This window comes from Tachypleus tridentatus, chromosome 3 (genome assembly GCF_004210375.1).
Source record: "Tachypleus tridentatus isolate NWPU-2018 chromosome 3, ASM421037v1, whole genome shotgun sequence".
Taxonomy (NCBI): domain Eukaryota; kingdom Metazoa; phylum Arthropoda; class Merostomata; order Xiphosura; family Limulidae; genus Tachypleus; species Tachypleus tridentatus.
The window spans coordinates 48,920,935-48,946,966 of record NC_134827.1 but is presented as its reverse complement, the minus strand read 5'-3'; the positions used below and the strand labels follow the sequence as shown (position 1 = coordinate 48,946,966).

Sequence of the window (26,032 nt, the reverse complement as noted above, 5' to 3'; positions counted from 1 at the left end):
TAGTTCATATGTTCAAATTATTACTTTCAACATGTTATTCATCATTTTGGTACAAGAACAAAAACACACGTTTCATGTTGTTCACCCCAGTTCTTCACAGAAGCTCTGTAGTAGCGATACTAACATCATCTTGATCTGGTGAAATAAACCGATACAAAAAACAGTATCTACAGATATTCGTACTTACCTTTACATATTGTAGTGATAATCATTTTTACTAGTAGGGGATAAAACAAGGTATAATGTTAAGAAACACTGAACCAGCTGATTAAACAAACCTTCCATTATGAGGTTTTCGACAGATACACCAGAGCCTATCTGGGTCATCTTCACTTGAATCATCACTGACACTTTCATCACCAGTTGTAACTTTCTGGTCTTCGTTGGAAGAATTTACTGAAGAAAATAATAAAGAAGAATTTTAGAAAAACAGTTAACATTTTAAGTTAGATTCCTAAATATATCAGTCTTACTAGAGTTGCAACTAAAACATGGCCAAAATTATTAAATCTATTATTTCTTGTAACACATGAAAAACAAAAAATAAATGTTAAATATGCCAGATGTGAGGAGAAGGAATAACTTCACTTAAAAACATTACCCAATGTCAAAAACCATCTGATGCTTTCTTACATCCATATTATGAGTAAAACATACCAAGAGTTGAAATTATAAATGTCCTTACTTTTGTAAACATCACTAAAGAAGGTCTAATTGTTCCTCAAAAACCATCTGATATGTACATCACTAAAAGTCTAATTGTTCCTCAAAAACCATCTGATATCTACATTACTAAAGAAGGTCTAATTGTTCCTCAAAATCTATCTGATATCTATATCACTAAAAGTCTAATTGTTCCTCAAAATCCATCTGATATCTATATCACTAAAAGTCTAATTGTTCCTCAAAAACCATCTGATATCTACATCACTAAAAAAGGTGTAATTGTTCCTCAAAAACCATCCGATATCTACATCACTAAAGAAGGTGTAATTGTTCCTCAAAAACCATCCGATATCTACATCACTAAAGAAGGTGTAATTGTTCCTCAAAAACCATCTGATATGTACATCACTAAAAGTCTAATTGTTCCTCAAAAACCATCTGATATGTACATCACTAAAAGTCTAATTGTTCCTCAAAAACCATCTGATATGTACATCACTAAAAGTCTAATTGTTCCTCAAAAACCATCTGATATCTACATCACTAAAGAAGGTCTAATTGTTCCTCAAAAACCATCTGATATGTACATCACTAAAGAAGGTGTAAGTGTTCCTCAAAATCCATCTGATATCTATATCACTAAAAGTCTAATTGTTCCTCAAAAACCATCTGATATGTACATCACTAAAAGTCTAATTGTTCCTCAAAAACCATCTGATATCTACATCACTAAAGAAGGTCTAATTGTTCCTCAAAAACCATCTGATATGTACATCACTAAAAGTCTAATTGTTCCTCAAAAACCATCTGATATCTACATCACTAAAGGTCTAATTGTTCCTCAAAAACCATCTGATATCTACATCACTAAAGAAGGTCAAATTGTTCCTCAAAGTCCATCTGATATGTACATCACTAAAGAAGGTCTAATTGTTCCTCAAAAACCATCTGATATCTACATCACTAAAGGTCTAATTGTTCCTCAAAATCCATCTGATATGTACATCACTAAAGAAGGTCTAATTGTTCCTCAAAAACCATCTGATATCTACATCACTAAAGGTCTAATTGTTCCTCAAAAACCATCTGATATCTACATCACTAAATGTCTAATTGTTCCTCAAAAACCATCTGATATGTACATCACTAAAAGTCTAATTGTTCCTCAAAAACCATCTGATATCTACATCACTAAAGAAGGTCTAATTGATCCTCAAAAATCATCTGATATCTACATCACTAAAAGTCTAATTGTTCCTCAAAAACCATCTGATATCTACATCACTAAAAGTCTAATTGTTCCTCAAAAACCATCTGATATCTACATCACTAAAGGTCAAATTGTTCCTCAAAAACCATCTGATATCTACATCACTAAAGAAGGTCAAATTGTTCCTCAAAATCCATCTGATATGTACATCACTAAAGGTCTAATTGTTCCTCAAAAACCATCTGATATCTACATCACTAAAGAAGGTCTAATTGTTCCTCAAAAACCATCTGATATCTACATCACTAAAGAAGGTCTAATTGTTCCTCAAAAACCATCTGATATCTACATCACTAAAGAAGGTCTAATTGTTCCTCAAAAACCATCTGATATCTACATCACTAAAGAAGGTCAAATTGTTCCTCAAAAACCATCTGATATGTACATCACTAAAGGTCTAATTGTTCCTCAAAAATCATCTGATATCTACATCACTAAAAGTCAAATTGTTCCTCAAAAACCATCTGATATCTACATCACTAAACAAGGTGTAATTGTTCCTCAAAAACCATCTGATATCTACATCACTAAAAGTCTAATTGTTCCTCAAAAACCATCTGATATCTACATCACTAAAAGTCTAATTGTTCCTCAAAAACCATCTGATATCTACATCACTAAAGAAGGTCAAATTGTTCCTCAAAATCCATCTGATATGTACATCACTAAAGGTCTAATTGTTCCTTAAAAACCATCTGATATCTACATCACTAAAAAAGGTGTAATTGTTCCTTAAAAACCATCTGATATCTACATTACTATTTTATTCACAAACTTGAACCACATTTAAACAGATGTACAAAAATATCTAGTAAAGTAGTCGAGCTAAGAAACAATAATGTGGCGAGCCAGTCAAAATATCTGATAATATTAAGACAATAACTGAACGATAAATCAAGTGAACTAGTCAAGCCATCAGGGAATAAGTTAGTGAACCAGTCAATCATCACGTCACAATCTAGCATGACAGTCAGGCTTTTGGACAATAATCTAACTTTACAAAAATAGAGTACCTTACCTCTTTCACATTCCTGTGTAATTTTTTCATTGTCTTTATCTTCTTTTACATCACTTTCAAATGCTTCTGTATCTTTTTCATTCTCAACTGATTGTGTATTCTCAAATGTTGACTTCAACTGACAACTACTGCTCTCTTCTATGGACCCACATGGATGTTGACTTTCATCCAGATTAGGAGATTCAGTTTTCAGTGGATTAGTCCCATGTAAAACATCTTCGTACTTCAAGGCCCGTGCCACAGGATTGTCATCAACCTGACAAGCGAGGTTGGTTTTATCAGGAGACTCTTCAGAATCTTCCTTTTTTATTGATGGTATTTTAGGTGTAGCTTGTAATTTTGTATCAGATTCTGATTGGTTTTCAACATGACCTCCTACACTATCTTTAATCATTACATCTGGATTGCTAAACAAGGATGGTTCAATAGCTAAAGCTTCCACTGACAGAGTTCGAGACTCTCTTCTCACAAGTTTCTTTTTCGTTGTTTTTGTCTTTGACTGACTACTTTCAGCTTTTTGCTCTTTTACCTTCTCTGATTTAGTTTCTTCTTTTCTGGTTCCATCTTTGTCACCTGATTTAGTGTGCTTGTCTTCATTTTTATCTCCCTTCTTTGATTGTTGTTTTGTTTTAGATTTTGTGGTTTGTTTGAAACTAGCTTTATTTTCATTGTCCTCATGTTCAACTTGTTCCAAACTTCTGCTTTCACTTGTGTTCTTGTCCTGTTCCAGTTTGGGGGACAGACTTACACCTTTCTGTTCCATTTTCGTAGATGACACTTCATCCTCTTGTCTAAATTCTTCTGTTTCATTTTGTTTTCCAACATCATTTTGTTCCTGGCATTCGTATTTTTGCTCTTGGCTTTCCTTATTTACAGGAAGAGGAGTACCACTTGTCACTTGTGTTTTTCTGACAACAGCAGTTGATTCATAAACAGTTAACTGAACAGATGGCGTCTAGGTCTTCCCCTTCCTGCGGTGGCGTACCACTCAGAATCAGCCATAGTCTTCTCTTCCTTTACTTCTGTTTTTCCAATCTCTCTTCACTTTCCTTTTGATTGGAAACAGTATTCTTTCTGGGTCGACCTCGTTTTTTGGGTGTTGTAGGCGGTTCGTTGGAAATGTCTTCCGATTTTTAGTTAAAGGGGTCTAGTTCCTTTATTGGGAGAGTGCAACTTGGCTCCATCTGGTTCAACCATTTTACAGAAACCATCTTTCTCCAACCTTTCAGGTGATAAATTTCCAGTCATAATCTCTTCAAGTTTCTTCTTCTGTCTTCTAGTTTGAACAGGTACTTCAAGGAAATCTTCTGTTTCATTTTTCTTTTCATCAACTTCTTCCTTACCTTCGTTATCATCTAAACTTTCCTCATTTCTTGTTTGTTCAATAACAACCTTATCAGAATCGTTCTTTACCTGCTCCTTAGACAATGCTCCAGGAATTGGGGCAAATGTCTCGACAGACTTATTACATTCTTCTTCTTTAGGGCTTTCAGTTTCTCTGAAAAATGTATAATTATTTTTAATATCATTTCTTAAACATATTAGATTCTGATAAAAACATTAGACATAAGACTCTTTGACCACTTATATTATTCAACACAATCAGCATGCAAGGAAGGTTGTTCAACTATTTTTATCACTTTCCAATTTGTCACTAACTAATAACTGACTGAGGTGATTGTAATGGTTTATGACATAAAAATAAATGATATCAATTGTAGCTAAGGTTACCACTTGTACATATTTACATGTTTAAAGCATCAACCATTGTGAATCTTTCATTTTTTGTGCAAATTAAAGTCTAGTAAATAGATAATTTTAACAAAAATGTAAAAGACTTTTTCAAAAATCAAAATTAGCTTCAAGTTGTTACAATTTATAACTAATGTGACAATCTACCAACTGTTGTATTAGACCAAGTGTCGAACGTGACAATCTACCAACTGTTGTATTAGACCGAGTGTCGAATGTGACAATCTACCAACTGTTGTATTAGACCGAGTGTCGAATGTGACAATCTACCAACTGTTGTATAAGACCGAGTGTCGAACGTGACAATCTACCAACTGTTGTATAAGACCGAGTGTCGAACGTGACAATCTACCAACTGTTGTATAAGACCGAGTGTCGAACGTGACAATCTACCAACTGTTGTATTAGACCAAGTGTCGAACGCGACAATCTACCAACTGTTGTATTAGACCAAGCGTCGAACGTGACAATCTACCAACTGTTGTATTAGACCAAGTGTCGAATGTGACAATCTACCAACTATTATATTAGACCAAGTGTCAAACGTGACAATCTACCAACTGTTGTATGAGACCAAGTGTCAAATGTGACAATCTACCAACTTGTATTAGGGATCAAGTTAAGTGTTAAAAATTTAAAAAAACGTTCTTGCTTATTTTTATTCCTTGGAGACAATACTAAAGTAAATCCTGCACTAACTACAGTTCAATATTTATTATTAATGTAAGTATAAGAGGATATTGAGGATATAAAATTGATCAAGAAAAAAAAACTGAACCTGAATAAGAAGGCAGAATCACTCCAGGTAGTGCATGTTACAAAGTGAAGTGTAGTGCACGTTATAAAATGAGGTGTACTCCAGGTAGTGCAGGTTATAAAATGAAGTGTACTCCAGGTAGTGCAGGTTATAAAATGAAGTGTACTCCAGGTAGTACAGGTTATAAAATGAAGTGTACTCTAGGTAGTACAGGTTATAAAATGAAGTGTACTCTAGGTAGTACAGGTTATAAAATGAAGTGTACTCCAGGTAGTACAGGTTATAAAATGAAGTGTACTCCAGGTAGTACAGGCTATAAAATGAGGTATACTCCAAGTAGTACATGTTGGTTGATTGTTTAGCATTTAATGGTGCAGAGCAACTGGGCTATATGCACTAAAGTAGTAAAAAAGTAAAATCGTTAAAATATGTGAAATCATGCTAAAACAGTCCAATTTTCAAATTAAAATCTTAAATACAGTCAAAAGGATCAATGACCCTAAAATACAAGTGAGATGAAGAGTGTCACCATCTTCAATGACACTGTCCAATGTCAACGGTGAACCCAAGGTAAAAAGATGTTGAAAACTGTGCCATTGCTTTTAATTGTAACAATGGCATGACAGTAAAATGTGGATTATTATAGCTTTAGTGTCACACATATTGGTGCAGTCCCTGATAAAAGAAAGCAATGAGTTAAAAAACTGACTAATGTGTAGCTTAGTCAAGATAACTTCCTTGTTACAATCCTTACAGAAGCAAGATGACCAAAGAACAATAGAAGGTTTGATCTGGAAAAGCTTGTTATCATGTTGCTCACTTTTAGTCAACTGCCAAATGGTGCAGAGCTGAGACTTGAATACAGAACTGCAGTCCATGTATGGGACAGGCATGACAGTGATAGTACCAAAACAGACAGACTTAGCTGCAATGTCAGCAAGCTTATTTCTGTGAATACCGACATGGCGTGGTGTCCAAAAAAAATAGATAGAAGTAGATGATAGAGAGAAATGGGCCAGTTGGTTTTGAATATTGGCAAGAACAAGGTGAGAACTAATATGAAGTGATTCCAGGGCCAACAGTGAGCTAAGTGAGTCAGTATAAATAGTACAGTTCATGTACCGCATAGCTTTTATATGATCGCCATTTACCTGTACGAGTTCTGGTCTAAGATGGTATACCTTCATGTTGTATCATAAGCTTTCTCAAGGCCAGAAAATACAGAAATGAGATGTTGTCTCTTGAGAAAGGCTTCGCTGATTGATAATTCAAGTTGAATCAGGTGGTCCATAGTGGAGCACAGTTGTCTGAACCCACACTAAGAGGAGGTTGTTTGATTTGAGGACCCAAACAAAACAAGCATTAACCATCTTCTCCAAGATCTTACAGAGCCAGCTCATGAAATTAACTGGACAGTAGTTCGAAGGAATCTCGGGATCATTCCCAGGCTTAGGAAAATGGAGAACAATAACATGGCACCAAGTATCAAGAAAAACATTCTCCTGCCAGCTCCAGTTAAAATCAACCAGAACAATAGCAAGAGAGACATGAGGCATCTTGTAATAAATATCATTGGGTCCGACTGATGTACTGCCAGACCAATGAAGAGCAAGCTTTAGTTCCACCAGCATAGAGGGATGATTATAGTCATGGAGACAATTAGTCCACTGATATGCAGTGCAGTGCTTTAGTTCCACCAGCATAGAGGGATGATTATAGTCATAGAGACAATTAGTCCACTGATATGCAGTGCAGTGCTTTAGTTCCACCAGCATAGAGGGATGATTATAGTCATAGAGACAATTAGTCCACTGAAATGCAGTGCACTTTAAAAGTGTGAGATACCTAAAAAAAGATATCTCAAGGCCCTTTATGAGCTTTCCTTGCCATGTGGCATGCAAAATTCCACCAAGGACAAAAATACTGTAGAAAACGTGTCAAGGTTTTAGGAACTACTCTAGGTACTACATGTTATAAAACAGAGTACTCCAGGTACTACATGTTATAAAACAGAGTACTCCAGGTACTACATGTTATAAAACAGAGTACTCCACGTACTACATGTTATAAAACAGAGTACTCCAGGTGCTACATGTTATAAAAGAGAGTACTCCAGGTGCTACATGTTATAAAAGAGAGTACTCCACGTACTACATGTTATAAGAGAGAGTACTCCTGGTACTACATGTTATAAAACAGAGTACTCCTGGTACTACATGTTATAAAACAGAGTACTCCTGGTACTACATGTTATAAAACAGAGTACTCCAGGTGCTACATGTTATAAAACAGAGTACTCCAAGTGCTACATGTTATAAAACAGAGTACTCCAAGTGCTACATGTTATAAAACAGAGTACTCCAGGTGCTACATGTTATAAAACAGAGTACTCCTGGTACTACATGTTATAAAACAGAGTACTCCTGGTACTACATGTTATAAAACAGAGTACTCCTGGTACTACATGTTATAAAACAGAGTACTCCTGGTACTACATGTTATAAAACAGAGTACTCCAGGTGCTACATGTTATAAAACAGAGTACTCCTGGTACTACATGTTATAAAACAGAGTACTCCTGGTACTACATGTTATAAAACAGAGTACTCCAGGTACTACATGTTATAAAACAGAGTACTCCAGGTACTACATGTTATAAAACAGAGTACTCCTGGTACTACATGTTATAAAACAGAGTACTCCAGGTGCTAGATGTTATAAAACAGAGTACTCCTGGTACTACATGTTATAAAACAGAGTACTCCAGGTACTACATGTTATAAAACAGAGTACTCCTGGTACTACATGTTATAAAACAGAGTACTCCAGGTGCTACATGTTATAAAACAGAGTACTCCAAGTGCTACATGTTATAAAACAGAGTACTCCTGGTACTACATGTTATAAAACAGAGTACTCCACGTACTACATGTTATAAAACAGAGTACTCCAAGTGCTACATGTTATAAAACAGAGTACTCCAAGTGCTACATGTTATAAAACAGAGTACTCCAGGTACTACATGTTATAAAACAGAGTACTCCAGGTGCTACATGTTATAAAACAGAGTACTCCTGGTACTACATGTTATAAAACAGAGTACTCCTGGTACTACATGTTATAAAACAGAGTACTCCTGGTACTACATGTTATAAAACAGAGTACTCCAGGTACTACATGTTATAAAACAGAGTACTCCTGGTACTACATGTTATAAAACAGAGTACTCCAGGTACTACATGTTATAAAACAGAGTACTCCTGGTACTACATGTTATAAAACAGAGTACTCCTGGTACTACATGTTATAAAACAGAGTACTCTAGGTGCTACATGTTATAAAACAGAGTACTCCAAGTGCTACATGTTATAAAACAGAGTACTCCTGGTACTACATGTTATAAAACAGAGTACTCTAGGTGCTACATGTTATAAAACAGAGTACTCCAAGTGCTACATGTTATAAAACAGAGTACTCCAGGTACTACATGTTATAAAACAGAGTACTCCAGGTGCTACATGTTATAAAACAGAGTACTCCAGGTACTACATGTTATAAAACAGAGTACTCCAAGTGCTACATGTTATAAAACAGAGTACTCCAGGTACTACATGTTATAAAACAGAGTACTCCAGGTACTAAATATTATAAAACAGAGTACTCCAGGTACCACACTTTTTTTTGCATATTATTATAGCTGACTATTTCTTGTTTGTTTGATATCAAACATAAAGCTACACAATGGGCTATTTGTGATATGCCCACCACAGATAACAAAACCTGTTTTTCAGCATTGTAAATTTGCAGATACACTGCTGTGTCAGTGGAGAGCTGCACTTCTTGAAGTATTGAAGTGTGAACTTGGGATTCAGAAAAGTTAATGATGAAAATGGAACTTCTAACATTTCAACTGAGATACAAGCTCACAGGTTCAATGTTAGATAATTCTTCAAACACCTTCCACACACACACACCGGAAGATTAAACATTGTGTAAAAACTATAAAGCTGATTTTTATCTGATAAAACTGACATATTAAAAACAAACATTTATTTGTGATGTCAGTTACTCAAATGGGCACTGGAAGCAGTCAAAACTCTTCTCGTGTCTTCACAGAATTTACAAAAATAACCAAAAGCTGCAGTAATGATTCTGAAAAACAAACATAAAATCAAATGTTATGATTTATCAACAAATGTCTTTGAATCTATGACATCAAAAACTACTGAAGGGCATGAGTGATTTTTGAAAGAAACTTTAAAAATAAATATCACCAACCATTTCTTAAGTGCAATGACTGCACACTGCCGTGCATCAGCTAATGGTACAATGTGTTGGCAGTTATCAGCCTTCAGGGTTATGTCAGTGACTGATTTTTGTTTATACGTAGCGGTCAAGTTTTTAAGAAGAATTACTGGTTAACACTCTGACCTGGAAAAGTGCTCACCTGGCACAAGATACGTCTTGGTTTCTAATAAATTAACACTTGTATGCATTTTAGATTTTTAAAACAAAACTTAAAAACTACAATTAAAATGTTGGGCCACTTGTTAACATCAGAACCTAGTGATGTGGTAATAGCTAAACATTGGTACTATGGATTAAAGTATGGATTCTATGACCAATATCTTACTATACAAAAATTCACAACAGCTTCTAACATTAGATAATACACAGATGTAGAGAGGCAAAAACTCATGTTGACTTGGATGTCTGATGTACAGGAAGGAAGGAGACAGTATTATATATATCTCATAAAGAGAGAAACTACTGGCACTGCATGTAGAAGTTTCATGATTAACCAGACTTTTCACAAGCATTCTACCAAACATATCATATACCATGACATCTTACATTTCAGTTCAAATCAAAAAGTGTATATATTATAAACTACAAACCAGTGGGTAAGTCAGTTAATGTTTTTATATTTTCAGTAATTACATTATAAGTGTTACAATCCAAATAGCACTTGGTAACAAAACAATCACCAGTATATTTAAAATGATTCTAAAATTTTCTCACACAAGTAACTGGTGCTGTCACACAGAACAAAGATGAGGTTTAGCCTGTTTATATCACTACCTTTGTCAAACACACATGAAGAGTGGGTGGGTGTTTTGTATTTAATGGAACAGATCAACTAATGAAAAATACGTCATAACCAATTTATTCCTCAAATTAATTAACAGGAAAAAAAAATACTTTGTTGTGGATTTATCTATTTTTATGAAAAATTAGAATTCTGGTATGATATGATTTTTAAAAGCCCTATAGACATTTCTTTCTCCAGTAAATTAAAGGAAAACAGCATACTCAGTTAGTCTAAATCGTCTCGTATATTCTTCATGCAGTACTGAATAACAATGGTCCATCATCACTGCATCAAGATGGAATGATGGATCTGAATTTTCTTCCTCTCCAGACTCAGATGCCATCTTCTATTTCTACAGCAGATCTTCTTTGAAAGAAAATGTTTCACAGTGTAAATGTACCAGTTTACACCTGAAAAAATTAAAATGTTGTTACCCTGAAAACCATGGATATTAACCATTTCATTAACACACATTCTATGGTACATTTCATGACTTTCTAACCATTTCATTAACACACTTTCTATGGTACATTTCATGACTTTCTAACCATTTCATTAACACACATTCTATGGTATATTTCATGACTTTCTAACCATTTCATTAACACACATTCTATGGTATATTTCATGACTTTCTAACCATTTCATTAACACACTTTCTATGGTATATTTCATGACTTTCTAACCATTTCATTAACACACTTTCTATGGTATATTTCATGACTTTCTAACCATTTCATTAACACACATTCCATGGAATATTTCATGACTTTCTAACCATTTCATTAACACACATTCTATGGTATATTTCATGACTTTCTAACCATTTCATTAACACACTTTCTGTGGTATATTACATGACTTTCTATCCATTTCATTAACACACTTTCTATGGTCTATTTCATGACTTTCTAACCATTTCATTAACACACTTTTTATGGTCTATTTCATGACTTTCTAACCATTTCATTAACACACATTCTATGGTCTATTTCATGACTTTCTAACCATTTCATTAACACACATTCTATGGTACATTTCATGACTTTCTAACCATTTCATTAACACACATTCTATGGTATATTTCATGACTTTCTAACCATTTCATTAACACACATTCTATGGTATATTTCATGACTTTCTAACCATTTCATTAACACACATTCTATGGTATATTTCATGACTTTCTAACCATTTCATTAACACACTTTCTAACCATTTCATTAACACACTTTCTAACCATTTCATTAACACACTTTCTATGGTCTATTTCATGACTTTCTAACCATTTCATTAACACACATTCTATGGTCTATTTCATGACTTTCTAACCATTTCATTAACACACATTCTATGGTACATTTCATGACTTTCTAACCATTTCATTAACACACATTCTATGGTATATTTCATGACTTTCTAACCATTTCATTAACACACATTCTATGGTATATTTCATGACTTTCTAACCATTTCATTAACACACATTCTATGGTATATTTCATGACTTTCTAACCATTTCATTAACACACTTTCTAACCATTTCATTAACACACTTTCTATGGTCTATTTCATGACTTTCTAACCATTTCATTAACACACATTCTATGCTATATTTCATGACTTTCTAACCATTTCATTAACACACTTTCTAACCATTTCATTAACACACTTTCTAACCATTTCATTAACACACTTTCTAACCATTTCATTAACACACATTCTATGGTTATTTCATGACTTTCTAACCATTTCATTAACACACATTCTATGGTATATTTCATGACTTTCTAGCCATTTCATTAACACACTTTCTGTGGTATATTTCATGACTTTCTAACCATTTCATTAACACACTTTCTGTGGTATATTTCATGACTTTCTAACCATTTCATTAACACACTTTCTGTGGTATCTTTCATGACTTTCTAACCATTTCATTAACACACTTTCTGTGGTATCTTTCATGACTTTCTAACCATTTCATTAACACACTTTCTGTGGTATCTTTCATGACTTTCTAACCATTTCATTAACACACTTTCTGTGGTATATTTCATGACTTTCTAACCATTTCATTAACACACTTTCTGTGGTATCTTTCATGACTTTCTAACCATTTCATTAACACACTTTGTGGTATATTTCATGACTTTCTAGTATAGGCTTTTACTTTAGCCTCTCAATCAAAAAATTTGAAAAAATAAAACGAAATAGTTGTGAGAAAGCAGTTGTCAAAAATAATCTTATAGTAGAAATAAACCACCCTATACTTCTACATTGGTATATAAAGTTGAGAATCACACATAACCTTATCAAACAAAATGTATATAAAACATATAATTTAACAAACTATTTCATGAATGAATAGATGTTTAAAGAATCTATAAATAAATTTCCAATTCTGTTACTTGTTGCTAAGGCTTCAAGACTTCTTACCAAATGTATTTGGCCAACGCTATAGGTAACAACTGGAAACATTCTCACTAAACCACAAACTACAGATCGAACCACCTTACTACTATATTATGATAAGGAGTTGTTGTTCTGTCCAATCATAATTAAACTTTTTTTATAGTTGGTTCCAAAGCAGAGTCATTAATAAATGTCCAATACCACTTGATGTGTACAAAAAAACATGAAAATCAAAAAAATGGATGCTAGGTTCTCAAGGGGTGATTAATTTCTCACCAAAAATAAAGCTGTGTTTGAAACAAACAGAAAAATATTTAGAAACATTAACAAACGGATTGTTTACAGGAGATGAATAAGTTGCACATAAAAAATGTGTGACCAGTGGTTAGCCAACCATTGATCTTATGTGAACTAACTAACCAAATAACAATGGTGTGGTTGAGCTGGAAAAATAAACTACAAAGAGGTTCAGTTCACTCTAAATCCAGGAGCTCAGCTTATATATAAGTAAGGATGTGACAGCACCAGAGCAGACAGATCTAACTGCTGTGTCAACATCCTTGGAATACCAATGAGTTCAGAAAAACTGTATAGGAACAGATGACAGGGAAAACTGAACCAATCATTTGTGAATGTTTACAAGAACATGGTGAGAATTTACATTAAGTTATTCTAAGCCAAGAACAGAGCTAAGAGAGTCTGTGTAAACTGAACAGTTACTCTACTTATTAGCTTCTATAATCCAAAGCAAGAGAAATGGTGTACAACGTAGCAGTGAACACAATCTGTAGAGGAGATGCAACAAACCACGAGAGTCACCTGATTTTGAACCATCCATAGAAATAGGAACAAAAGAATGGTTCTAAACGTGTTTGGCAAAAAGGCAGCATAAGTTAATTAAGGTATAATATAAGAAGACAAAGTAACCGACTGGAATAAATATATGAACTTTTAATTTATAAATTACAATAAATGAAAGTTACAAGATGTTGACTGTAATATGTTTTTGAGATAAATTTTTTGAAATAGAATTATAATCAGTACATAAAGTGCATGTGTAGATTTTTGGCTAAAAGAAATCTAAAGGGCAAAAATAGTAAATCTGAAATAGTGATGGTACATTAAAAGCTTGAGAAAATTCTGTCTTTACATATATTAAGTTAGAAGAAACTTATTTTGTTTTGTATGTGCAACATGGTATAAAACTTTGAACTGAAAATATTATTAATTACATTGTGTCGATTTCTCTCAATAAATTTTCATCAAAATTACATTTTGCACTTTTTACAGTAAAAGTTATTTGCAGTGACTGAGTCTGGGGCATCTCTCTGGTGTCTCCCTCAAGTATCACGAGGAACACAGGAGACCCTTACCACTCTGAAGATGATCAAATTGGAGGATTCCACATCAATCCCTGTAGAGCCAGCACAAAACAATGGGAAGCAGGGAAAGGGTGTCCATGTCTTGACAGAGTAGTTCAATATAATACATCAGTTTCCTGGTGGTTTGACTAGCCAGGTCAGGCAAAGTGACCATTACCTTCATGCAACAAGACTTCTGTATGTAGGGTGAGTAAACAATACAACATGCCCTAATGACTTGTGTATAAATACCCCATTGGTCAACACAATACATGAAAGCCTGAGTATGCGAGGCTTGCACATTAAGCTGTTTCTCTGAGAAAGAAAGCTCCTTATTTGGCAACAACATTAATGAAAGACGTACGGCCACACATAATTAGATACTACCACACTTAGCAGTACAACTGTACAGTGTTGTGAGAGATTGGTATTCAAAACCTGTTTAGAATACTAGTACAGTTCTCACCAATAAACTAAAACTAATGTGCAGAAAAAAACAAACTTCTTACAATTAATTATTCCATTACGACATTAATACAATAATAATAGAATAAAAAAACAACTTTTAATGTAAACTGTGTATTTATAAAATATTATACAGCTTAAAATCAACATATGAAATGAGTTGAAGGATTAGGAAACCACAAGTTCTTAAAGTATAAAAACAAATCCAAGAAGTTCTTCAGATTGACCACCAAAACTTTATAATAGTATTCCAAATAAGATCTCTTTTACTGTTGAAAATATATGTATTAAATCAGGATTGAAGAAACAGAAAAGTAATGCATATGACCTTCTATTTATGTATTTATTTTACTACATGGTTAAGATGTTGGCACAACCGAGTTTGTAAAGGTATTGGCTCAGGAGTACGTGTCCTGCAAATAACACAGTTACAGGTTCAAAATGTGTCACAACTTCAACCAGGATACAATTTTAGTAAATTATGAGGTGTAATATTACAAACATAATGTAGAAAAAAATAAATAGTTTAATTAGAGAATAAAGATATAAACATAAAACAATGCAAGAATAAGTAAGTTTACTCTATCATTAAACTAACCCAAGAGTTCACGACCAGTGCTACTAATAGATCACATTCCTTCTGACAAGAAGTTCAGAGTTTAGGACAGTGATGAGTAGATAATAGCTTTACCATTAACTCAAAACAAATAAATGTAATGACCTCAGGGCTGAAAAAGAAGCATGTTTGGAGACATAGGAAATCAAAACTGAGACCCTCAAATTATGAGGCAACCAAGTCACGTTAGCACAAATTAAAAAACTTTCGAATTTACTGAAAAATAAAAACAATGACAAATCGACCAGTGCTACTAATAGATCACATTCCTTCTGACAAGAAGTTCAGAGTTTAGGACAGTGATGAGAAGATAATAGCTTTACCATTAACTCAAAAACAAATAAATGTAATGACCTCAGGGCTGAAAAAAGAAGCATGTTTGGAGACATAGGAAATCAAAACTGAGACCCTCAAATTATGAGGCAACCCAAGTCACGTTAGCACAAATTAAAAACTTTCGAATTTACTGAAAAATAAAACAATGACAAATCGACCAGTGCTACTAATAGATCACATTCCTTCTGACAAGAAGTTCAGAGTTTAGGACAGTGATGAGAGAGATAATAGCTTTACCATTAACTCAAAACAAATAAATGTAATGACCTCAGGGCTGAAAAAGAAGCATGTTTGGAGACATAGGAAATCAAAACTGAGACCCTCAAATTATGAGGCAACCGAAGTCACGTTAGCACAAATTAAAAACTTTCAATTTACTGAAAAATAAAACAATGACAAATAATTATGGTTACTTGAAGAGTTACAACACTTAAAAACAGTAACAACTGGAACTTGTAAGTATGTAAAAACAGTAGTTGAATTAAGATGTACATAAAACTTTTATTTATATACATATAGAAATAAAGACAACCAACATCAATATGACCATTACAGGGGGGAGGGTAAAGACTCAAAGAGACAAAACCCCAACAAATAGCAATAGAAAAAAAAAAGGATACATAGTTAACAAAAGCTAAGTAATAAACTAAAAACATAAGTACAAGAATAATGAAAAACTCAAATTATACAAAAGAAGTCCCAAGACAATTCGTATCCACAATTTTTAGATTTTACCAGATATGGCATACTGTGACACAATATTCTGATAACTTATAATACTACAATAACAAAACCCAATAAACTGTGATTTATTTACTTTTGAATTGGTTGTCATTATTGTTTCAAATATACAGTGGCAACAAGTTTCTAATGAACATTAATATTATGAAGACCATAACAGTCACCATTCATCAAATGTCATAATTGTCTTAATAGTATAAAAATGTTGGTTAGGAATCTTTTCATTAATAGTATCGGCCATCCCTTAAGTAATGTCCAATTTTAGGTTCAGAAAAAGAGAAAGAATTTCAAACGTTTTTAATGTTATTTAATCAATAATGTATGCTTCATTATTATTAATTACTTCCTGCCAATGATTTACAAGTTTCTGAATGTCACTTCTATAAAATTCTTGGGGTTTGAAGGAAAAGAATGTAGAGAGGGTAATTTTGAAATCTTCATGTGTTCCAAGCTCTTTTCCATCAAGATAGTTCTGCAAACTTTGGAACAGGTGATAATCAGATGGGGCAAGGTCTGGAGAATAAGGTTGATGTGGAAGTTTTACCCAGCCTAGCTGTTCAGTCGGTGAAAATGTGATCCTTGCTGTATGGGGCCGTGCATTATCCTGGTGTAACATAACACCTTTACGCAGGCCTCTTATTTCACTGCAACATTCCAGCACTCTACCTTTTGACAACAGAAGTCCGATGTAATCGTTACATTGATTGGCAGTAACTCAAAGTGGATCACACCAACAATATCTCACCAAATGCTTAACAAGACTTTCCAAGGGTGGAGGTCCATTTTGTGCTGTGCTTTAGCCAGTTGACCCACATCGAGCCATTGTCTACAGTGCTGAATATGTTTATAAAATATCAATTTTTCATCTCCAGTCACTAACCTGTCCAATAAAGGTGAGTTACGTTCACAAGAGTGCAGAAAAGTGCAAATGTCCACTCTTGCTCTGAGGTTGGCTTCTGTCAAATCATGGTGGACCCATTCTCCAAGTTTTGACACCTTTTCAAGCTGTTGCAGACAACAGTGAACTGTTGAAAGGATTGAATTAAGCTTCCATGCTAGTTCTTCAACTGTTACAGCACAATCTTCATCAAGTGAAGTCAGCAGCAAGTCATCATTAAACTCAACAAGATGACCTGAACGTGACACATCACTTAAGCTGTGGTCATTGAACTTCTGAAACCACCTTTGACATTTTCTTTCATTGAGAGACTCGCACCATAAACACCTTGAATGTTTCATGTAGTTTCTGCTGCACTATTGTCTTTTTTAAACTCATAAAGCATTATATGTCTAATGTGCTCCTCTGATACATCCATCTTCATAAGGGGTTATTTGATTAATGATCTGAGAAAGTGGAGTTAGGCGAGTTTCTTTCATTTATTTGAACATTTTTATACACGTCCTACTAGATATTATCATAAAAGCCTTCTACAAAGACAGAAATGATACACTTTCTGTATTAAACCTTTGGACATTACTTATGGGATGGCCTGATATTTGACAAAACATTGTCTTACTGTTTACCACAAATAAAACATCAAAATCAATTTTATTCAGTAAGGGTGACAACTAATTACTCTTGTAATTAGATATTATGTTATATTTTAACACCACATTCTTTACCTAGTCCTTTTAGGGTATAATAATCACATGTTCATCACTTTCACTGCTAACGATAATCAAGAGCTAATTGAGCCAGCTGGTACACAATAAACAAAGTAATGGTTGGAACAGGTTACACAGGGTGTTCAGAAAGTCACTGTGCAGTTTGGAAAGCAGTGATAACAGCATTCATTCAGTCTATTTCAAGCCAGCAACTGATAGCGGTGTTTACAAACAAAATAAGAAGGATCCAAACCTGTATTGATACCAACGGGGGTCACTTTCAACATTGTTTATAATTGTCATTCATATTTACCCCTGTATTCTATATTGAAACGTGTCTGTTAATAAATATATAAGTGCACAGTGACTTTCCGAACACCCTGTATAAGATAAACATAACAAAACGAGCCCAGATGGTTTAGTTTTCATGTAATTTTTGTTGCAGATAACTTGTAATGCTCCCAACTGATATCTTATGAAATATCATATACCACACTTGTCAAAACTGTCTTTGTGTTCAGTCTCTGTCTCTACCTGATGAGGACTGGAATTCTAGACAAAAGGAGGGTTACAAAGATGACACTTGGGATAGAAAGTTTGTTATACAAAATTGTCTTATGTCCCCTGAAAATTTCTCTTGGATGTAACAACAAGAGTTAGGAGGACTCTAATTAAGGTACTTAAGATATTGTAAAGAGGCTGATGGTTTTGTTAGATTTATTTTGTACAGAACATTTAGAATGGTAGGACTGAAGAACACAACTTTAGGAAGGGCAAAGGTCATCTTGAGCTATGACAGTTTTATTTTTGGGTGGTTGGCCTTTGGAATGGGTTGTTCCAGATGTGGTGGTTGCAGTTAATTTATGATAAATGTCTTATTTAGGGATTTGTTTTTGTTTAGTTGATGGAACAACCCAAATATGCCAACAGTTCCTTCAATATCCTTCAAATTTAATTGGTGTCATAAGTCCTCATTTCTGTATTGGAAAGACTGAAAAGGTAATAGAGTCCTACTGGTTTGTACTAGATTATTGTAAGTTATTTTCTACACTTCTCCTTAATAACTGAAAGTTTGTATAGAGCTCACAACTTGACAACTACAAATATTTATTACTTTTTGGTCCATTATAAATGTGATATTGCAGCACTGAGAAGTATTAATGCGAATCTACACATTTATGTCTACCAATAACTCTTACGGTTACCATCCAACACCATCTATACCAGTATTATACAGGGTGTTCGGAAAGTCACTGTGCAGTTTTGTTTGTAAAAAATATAGAAGTGACTTTCTAAACACCCAGTACTAGCCAGTATAAATATAAAATACTTATTTTTAACTATGTTACTACAAATATTTTATGTTGTATTAGAAATTATAAGGAAAGAATTGACTGAGACTATAATATGAGTCACATATTATAACCAGAACTGGAGAGGTATAGTGGTGAAGGTAACAGATTTGGATAACACACTCATCACAAGAAGGTCACAGTCTTCAACAGGGTATATGCACGACAAACATCCAATCACTGTGGGTCATGAAATTCTACAGAGTTGTTGATCCAATAATTATAAGTACTACTTCTTACCACCAGTTGTACAAAATAAATCATTACAAAAAACAGAAATAAAGATAAACAAACACAAATGATACCAAATAAAGTTTCACTAATAATAATGGATCTATTTAATGTTTATTATTCAGTGCAGAGTACCACTTGTTTTATTTTTGTTAGCTCTGTAGACATGGGATAAAATGAATAAGAGTAGAGGCTCTGGGCATTTCTTTCTATGTGAAAACAAAACAGTTTTTATGTACAGAACAAATCAAGTGTAGATATAAAGTGTTTATATAAACCATTTTAATGATCAAAACTTGACTACACTGTGATTATTGAAATACTGATTGGGAACAGGCTTTTCGTGTAGTAGGTAGTTTTCAAGGTTTCAGGGGTTTACAATCTGAACCTAACCTATCACAAATGATTTTTTATCTTTCTCTTGTCAGACCCAGCATGTAAATTACAAGCATGACTGACAATATTAAAATAGTAACTGTTGTCTACCCTTGCCTATTTCTATGTAGAACAATGACAGAGAGTATTAAAATAGTAACTGTTGTCTACTCTTCTCTGTTTCCATGTAGAACAATGACAGACAGTATTAAAATAATAACTGTTGTCTACTCTTGCCTGTTTCCCTGTAGAACAATGACAGACAGTATTAAAATAGTAACTGTTGTCTACTCTTGCCTGTTTCCATGTAGAACAATGACAGACAATATTAAAATGGTAACTGTTGTCTACCCTTGCCTGTGTCCATGAAGAACAATGACAGACAGTATTAAAATAGTAACTGTTGTCTACCCTTGTCTGTTTCCATGTAGAACAATGACAGACAATATTAAAATGGTAACTGTTGTCTACCCTTGCCTGTGTCCATGAAGAACAATGACAGACAGTATTAAAATAGTAACTGTTGTCTACTCGCCTGTTTCCATGTATAACAATAAAATAGTAACTGTTGTCTACTCGCCTGTTTCCATGTATAACAATGACAGTATTAAAATAATAACTGTTCTCTACCCTTGCCTGTGTCCATGAAGAACAATGACTGACAATATTAAAATAGTAACTGTTGTCTACTCTTGCCTGTTTCCATGTATAACAATGACAGTATTAAAATAATAATTGTTGCCTACTCTTGCCTGTTTCCATGAAGAACAATGACAGTATTAAAATAACTGTTGTCTACCCTTGCCTGTTTCCATGTAGAACAATGACAGTATTAAAATAATAACTGTTGTCTACCCTTGCCTGTTTCCCTGTAGAACAATGACAGACAGTATTAAAATAGTAACTGTTGTCTACTCTTGCCTGTTTCCATGAAGAACAATGACAGACAGTATTAAAATAATAACTGTTGTCTACCCTTGCCTGTATCCATGAAGAACAATGACAGACAGTATTAAAATAGTAACTGTTGTCTACCCTTGCCTGTGGCCATGAAGAACAATGACAGACAGTATTAAAATAGTAACTGTTGTCTACCCTCGTCTGTTTCCATGTAGAACAATGACAGACAATATTAAAATGGTAACTGTTGTCTACCCTTGCCTGTGTCCATGAAGAACAATGACAGACAGTATTAAAATAGTAACTGTTGTCTACCCTTGTCTGTTTCCATGTAGATCACTGACAGACAGTATTAAAATAGAAACTGTTGTCTACCCTTGTCTGTTTCCATGTAGATCAATGACAGACAGTATTAAAATAGTAACTGTTGTCTACCCTTGTCTGTTTCCATATAGATCAATGACAGACAGTATTAAAATAGTAACTGTTGTCTACCCTTGCCTGTGTCCATGAAGAACAATGACTGACAATACTAAAATAGTAACTGTTGTCTACTCTTGCCTGTTTCCATGTATAACAATGACAGTATTAAAAGAATAACTGTTGCCTACTCTTGCCTGTTTCCATGTGTAACAATGACAGTATTAAAAGAATAACTGTTGCCTTCTCTTGCCTGTTTCCATGTAGAACAATGACAGTATTAAAATAATAACTGTTGTCTACCCTTGCCTGTTTCCCTGTAGAACAATAACAGACAGTATTAAAATAGTAACTGTTGCCTACTCTTGCCTGTATCCATGAAGAACAATGACAGACAGTATTAAAATAATAACAGTTGTCTACCCTTGCCTGTATCCATGAAGAACAATGACAGACAGTATTAACATAATAACTGTTGTCTACTCTTGTCTGTTTCCATGTAGAACAATGACTGACAGTATTAAAATAATAACAGTTGTCTACCCTTGCCTGTTTCCATGTAGAACAATGACTGACAGTATTAAAATAGTAACTGTTGTCTACTCTTGCCTGTTTCCATGTAGAACAATGACAGACAATATTAAAATGGTAACTGTTGTCTACCCTTGTCTATTTCCATGTAAAACAATGACAGACAGTATTAAAATAGTAACTGTTGTCTACCCTTGTCTGTTTCCATGTAGATCAATGACAGACAGTATTAAAATAGTAACTGTTGTCTACCCTTGTCTGTTTCCATGTAGATCAATGACAGACAGTATTAAAATAGTAACTGTTGTCTACCCTTGTCTGTTTCCATGTAAAACAATGACAGACAGTATTAAAATAGTAACTGTTGTCTACCCTTGTCTGTTTCCATGTAGATCAATGACAGACAGTATTAAAATAGTAACTGTTGTCTACCCCTGTCTGTTTCCATGTAGATCAATGACAGACAGTATTAAAATAGTAACTGTTGTCTACCCCTGTCTGTTTCCATGTAGAACAATGATTGACCGTAAGGAGCGTATATTTTCTACATCACCACAGTAGGGTTTTGTTGGATGTTAGTGAAACAATGATTAATTGGAGTTGTTTGATTATTATGTAGTTCAAGTGATTGCTGTGTGTGTTTTCAGTAAAATACAGTTACACAGTAGTTTGTCTGTGTGTGCCCATCATGTACAGAAAATACATCATCATTTCTGTCTTTGTAGAAGTATTTAACGACTAAAACATGTAGTAGGATGTATATAAAAATGTTCAGCAAATGAAATTAACCCAACTCCACTTTTTCAGATCTCTATTCAAATAAACCCTTGTGAAGATGGATATCTGAGGAGCCCATTAGACATATGATGCTTTATGAGTTCAAGAAAGGCAATAGTGCAGCAGAAACTACACAAAACATTCAAGGTGTTTATAGTGCGGAGTCTCTTAATGAAAGAAAATGTCGAAGATGGTTTCACAAGTTCAGATCAGGTGACTACAGCTTAAGTGATGCACCACATTCAGGTAGTCCTGTTGAGTTTAATGATGACTTGCTGTTGATGATTATTGTGCTGTAACACTTGAAGAATTAGCACAGAAGCTTAATTCAATATTCAATAGTACACCATCCCCCGCATCAGCTTGGAAATGTATCAAAACTGCGAAAATGGGTTCCGTGATAATTTGACAGATGCCAACAGGAGATGGAAAATGGATATATTATAAAAATGTTAAGTGTTTCAGACAGTGGCTCAGTGCAGGTAAACTGGTTAAAGCACAGCCCAAAATGGATCTCCACCCTAGGAAAGTCTTGTTAACCATTTGGTGTTTTAGTGGGATGTTGGCGTGATCCACTCTGAGTTGTTGCCAATCAATGTAATGATTACATCAGACTTCTATTGTCAGCAGTTAGAATGCTTGAATATTGCATTGAAAAGAAAAGGCATGCTTTGATCAATCGTAAAGGTGTTGTGTTACACCAGGATAATGCACGCCCCATACAGCAAGGATCACATCTGCAAAGATTGAAGAGCTAGAGTGAGAAAAACTTCCACATCCTCCTTATTCTTCAGATCTTCTCCATCTGATTATCACCTGTTCCAAAGTTTGCAGAACTATCTTGATGGAAAAGAGCTTGGAACACGAGTATTTTCAAAACTACCGTGTATACATTCTGTTCCTCCAAACCCCAAGAATTTTATAGAAGTGACATTCAGAAGCTTGTGAATCATTCACAGGAAGTAATTAATAATAATAGAACATACATTATTGATTAAATAACATTAAAAGTGTTTGAAATCCTTTCTCTTTTTTCTGAACCTAAAATCAGACATTACTTAAGGGATGGCCCGGATGTATATTGTAAACTGATTTCAAAGTGGTCATGCAAGTACTGTAGGAAAGAAAACATTCTTTTCATAACATTTCAAGACTATATACAATATTGTGGATGATATTGTATACGTGACATAACTAACATAGTAGTATGTAACATTTTAAAATAGTATATACAATGAAAGTTATAGATTTCCTGAATAATGGCTGCTCAGTTGTTTTCATCTGACAATCAGGCACGTAACATCAGCCTTAACTCTTCATAAATCATCAGTCACACCTTACTTGAAATACAACGTACACTGTTGCTAATCTTAATATAACAAAGGAAAGTATATCGATACTATTAATTCTGGAGAAGGAGAGGTTATTTTATGTGGTAGGTTAAGCTCTCAAATTTATTTGAGAACAGTAAAGTAATGCATGTTTGTCTAAGTTTATAAGGTTACCAGGATATCAGTAGAATGAAGGTCTATGACTTGTTTTTGCTTAGTTCTGAAAATAATATGATAAGAAGCCACAAGTTAAAAGACTTGGTTAAATCAAGCTAAGCTCCAATTAAAACAGTTTTACATTCCTAAAAAAACAATTAACTTAACAGAGAAATGACTAATATCTTGAAAACCTAAAGGTATGTTAAAATTTCACTTTTTTTCAAACATGGTCAGCCTTAAAAAATAAGTTAAAGAACCAAATGGTTCCCTGTTGTTCATATGTTGCACTGTGTTGTAGTAGTTATATTACTTTATTATACAAACTTTAAGCTTTATATTTAAACATCTCTAACCTTAATTTGCCTTGAAACAAATTTTACTATAACTTAATATAATGGTAAAAAGCCATTTGAAACAAACAAACAAAAATAGAATACTCATTACTTATAACCTATGAAAAGTTACCCATCTTAGGCTAGGTCCAATAATGTGGCAAAATAACATGGTTATTTGCTCAGAAATTACTCTGATCAGAGGCAGAATAACCGTTAATAAGATAGCAGTATCATTACAACGAAAGACTAAAATTTTAGAACATTAACATCGTAATAATTAAAAATTAAAATGAGGATAAATTAGGCTTAGGGTTTTTTTAGTACTACGACTCCTTATCATTCTAATTATTTTAGTAATACTGTTAATACTGTATTTATTAGTAACAGGATCACTTAAATGCAACTTACTCGGCCACTGTGTTGTGGAATAATATTACTTACTATTAAAGAATAAAGCTAACTCGACCTTGTAAGTTGCAGTAAATAAACTTACCTAAAAGTAAAACATAAGTCCGTACGTTACGGATTCATTAATTATTATAACTCTTAATGAAAACTGGAAATGATAAAATTCTTCTTGAAAATACCAAATTAACAAAAGAAAAGTGTTTCCACTTTACACTTTGTTTTTCTAAACAAACATGGATACTACAACTTTTCGCTCCTGGAGTTAATACATTCAGCTGCAGTTATTCAGACATTTATTTCACGTGACTGAAGCTAAAACTATGAAATTAAAAAAGGTATATGAAAATCAAAAATTAATTAAATAAATCTAATATACATATATATCCAAGTATAAAAAATCGGACTTTTGAAATTAATAGTACTTAAAAACATATTTCGTATGCTGATACAGTGAAATTTTGATAAATTAGCCTCTCTTTAACATTACTCAAAAAACCAGAAATGCACTTGATCTTCGGCTGTTTCAAGATTCACAATTTCCAGCAACAGCAAAATTGTATCAGTATTTCAATATGTTATGATCAGAAATAAAACTAAACAAATGAATAATGTCACTACTTTGATATATCAATGTAAGTATTACACAAAAAAATACTCATCATGATTATAACTTGTTGCATTTATTTATAAGTGAAGCATCCTTCTTGATATATTCGGCAATAATCTGAATAATATTACGAGGTTCGGCCAGCTTAAGAATTTAAAGTAGCTCTAAAGCAAGGCGCTAAGTTAACAATGCAAAAATAATATTTATATTATTGCGGTTATGAAGGAAGAATGCTTTTATTTTTACTTTCTTAAAGACCCGCCAAGTGATATGATGAAATTAAGAAAAAGGCAAAAGTGAGATAAACATTACAATAGTTAATCAGGCCATAACCATGGGGTATTGAAGTCAAATCATGGAAGAGTCAGGTTTTTATAAACTTTTTAGGTTGGTTTTCTCCACCAATTGTTAACATACTAAACACAATCTGTTTAGATTTATTGTTTATGGTTGGCATAGTCAAATTGGGAAACATCTGAAGAAAAATGTTTGTTTTAAGTTATCCACACAGT

The 26,032-nt window shown here is 33.6% G+C and overlaps 1 protein-coding gene across 1 annotated transcript; it reads right to left on the bottom strand.

The window, feature by feature from the left end:
- Positions 1–3,888: 3,888 nt before the first annotated feature.
- LOC143246813 (uncharacterized) lies at positions 3,889–25,230 on the bottom strand. The gene is made up of 3 exons (XM_076493982.1): positions 24,999–25,230; positions 10,777–10,965; positions 3,889–4,452 (listed from the first exon to the last, which is right to left on the bottom strand). Exons 2-3 carry the CDS (start codon positions 10,896–10,898, stop codon positions 4,092–4,094), a joined length of 483 nt encoding a protein of 160 aa, XP_076350097.1. The 5' UTR covers positions 10,899–10,965; positions 24,999–25,230; the 3' UTR covers positions 3,889–4,091.
- Between the last annotated feature and the right edge of the window lie 802 nt (positions 25,231–26,032).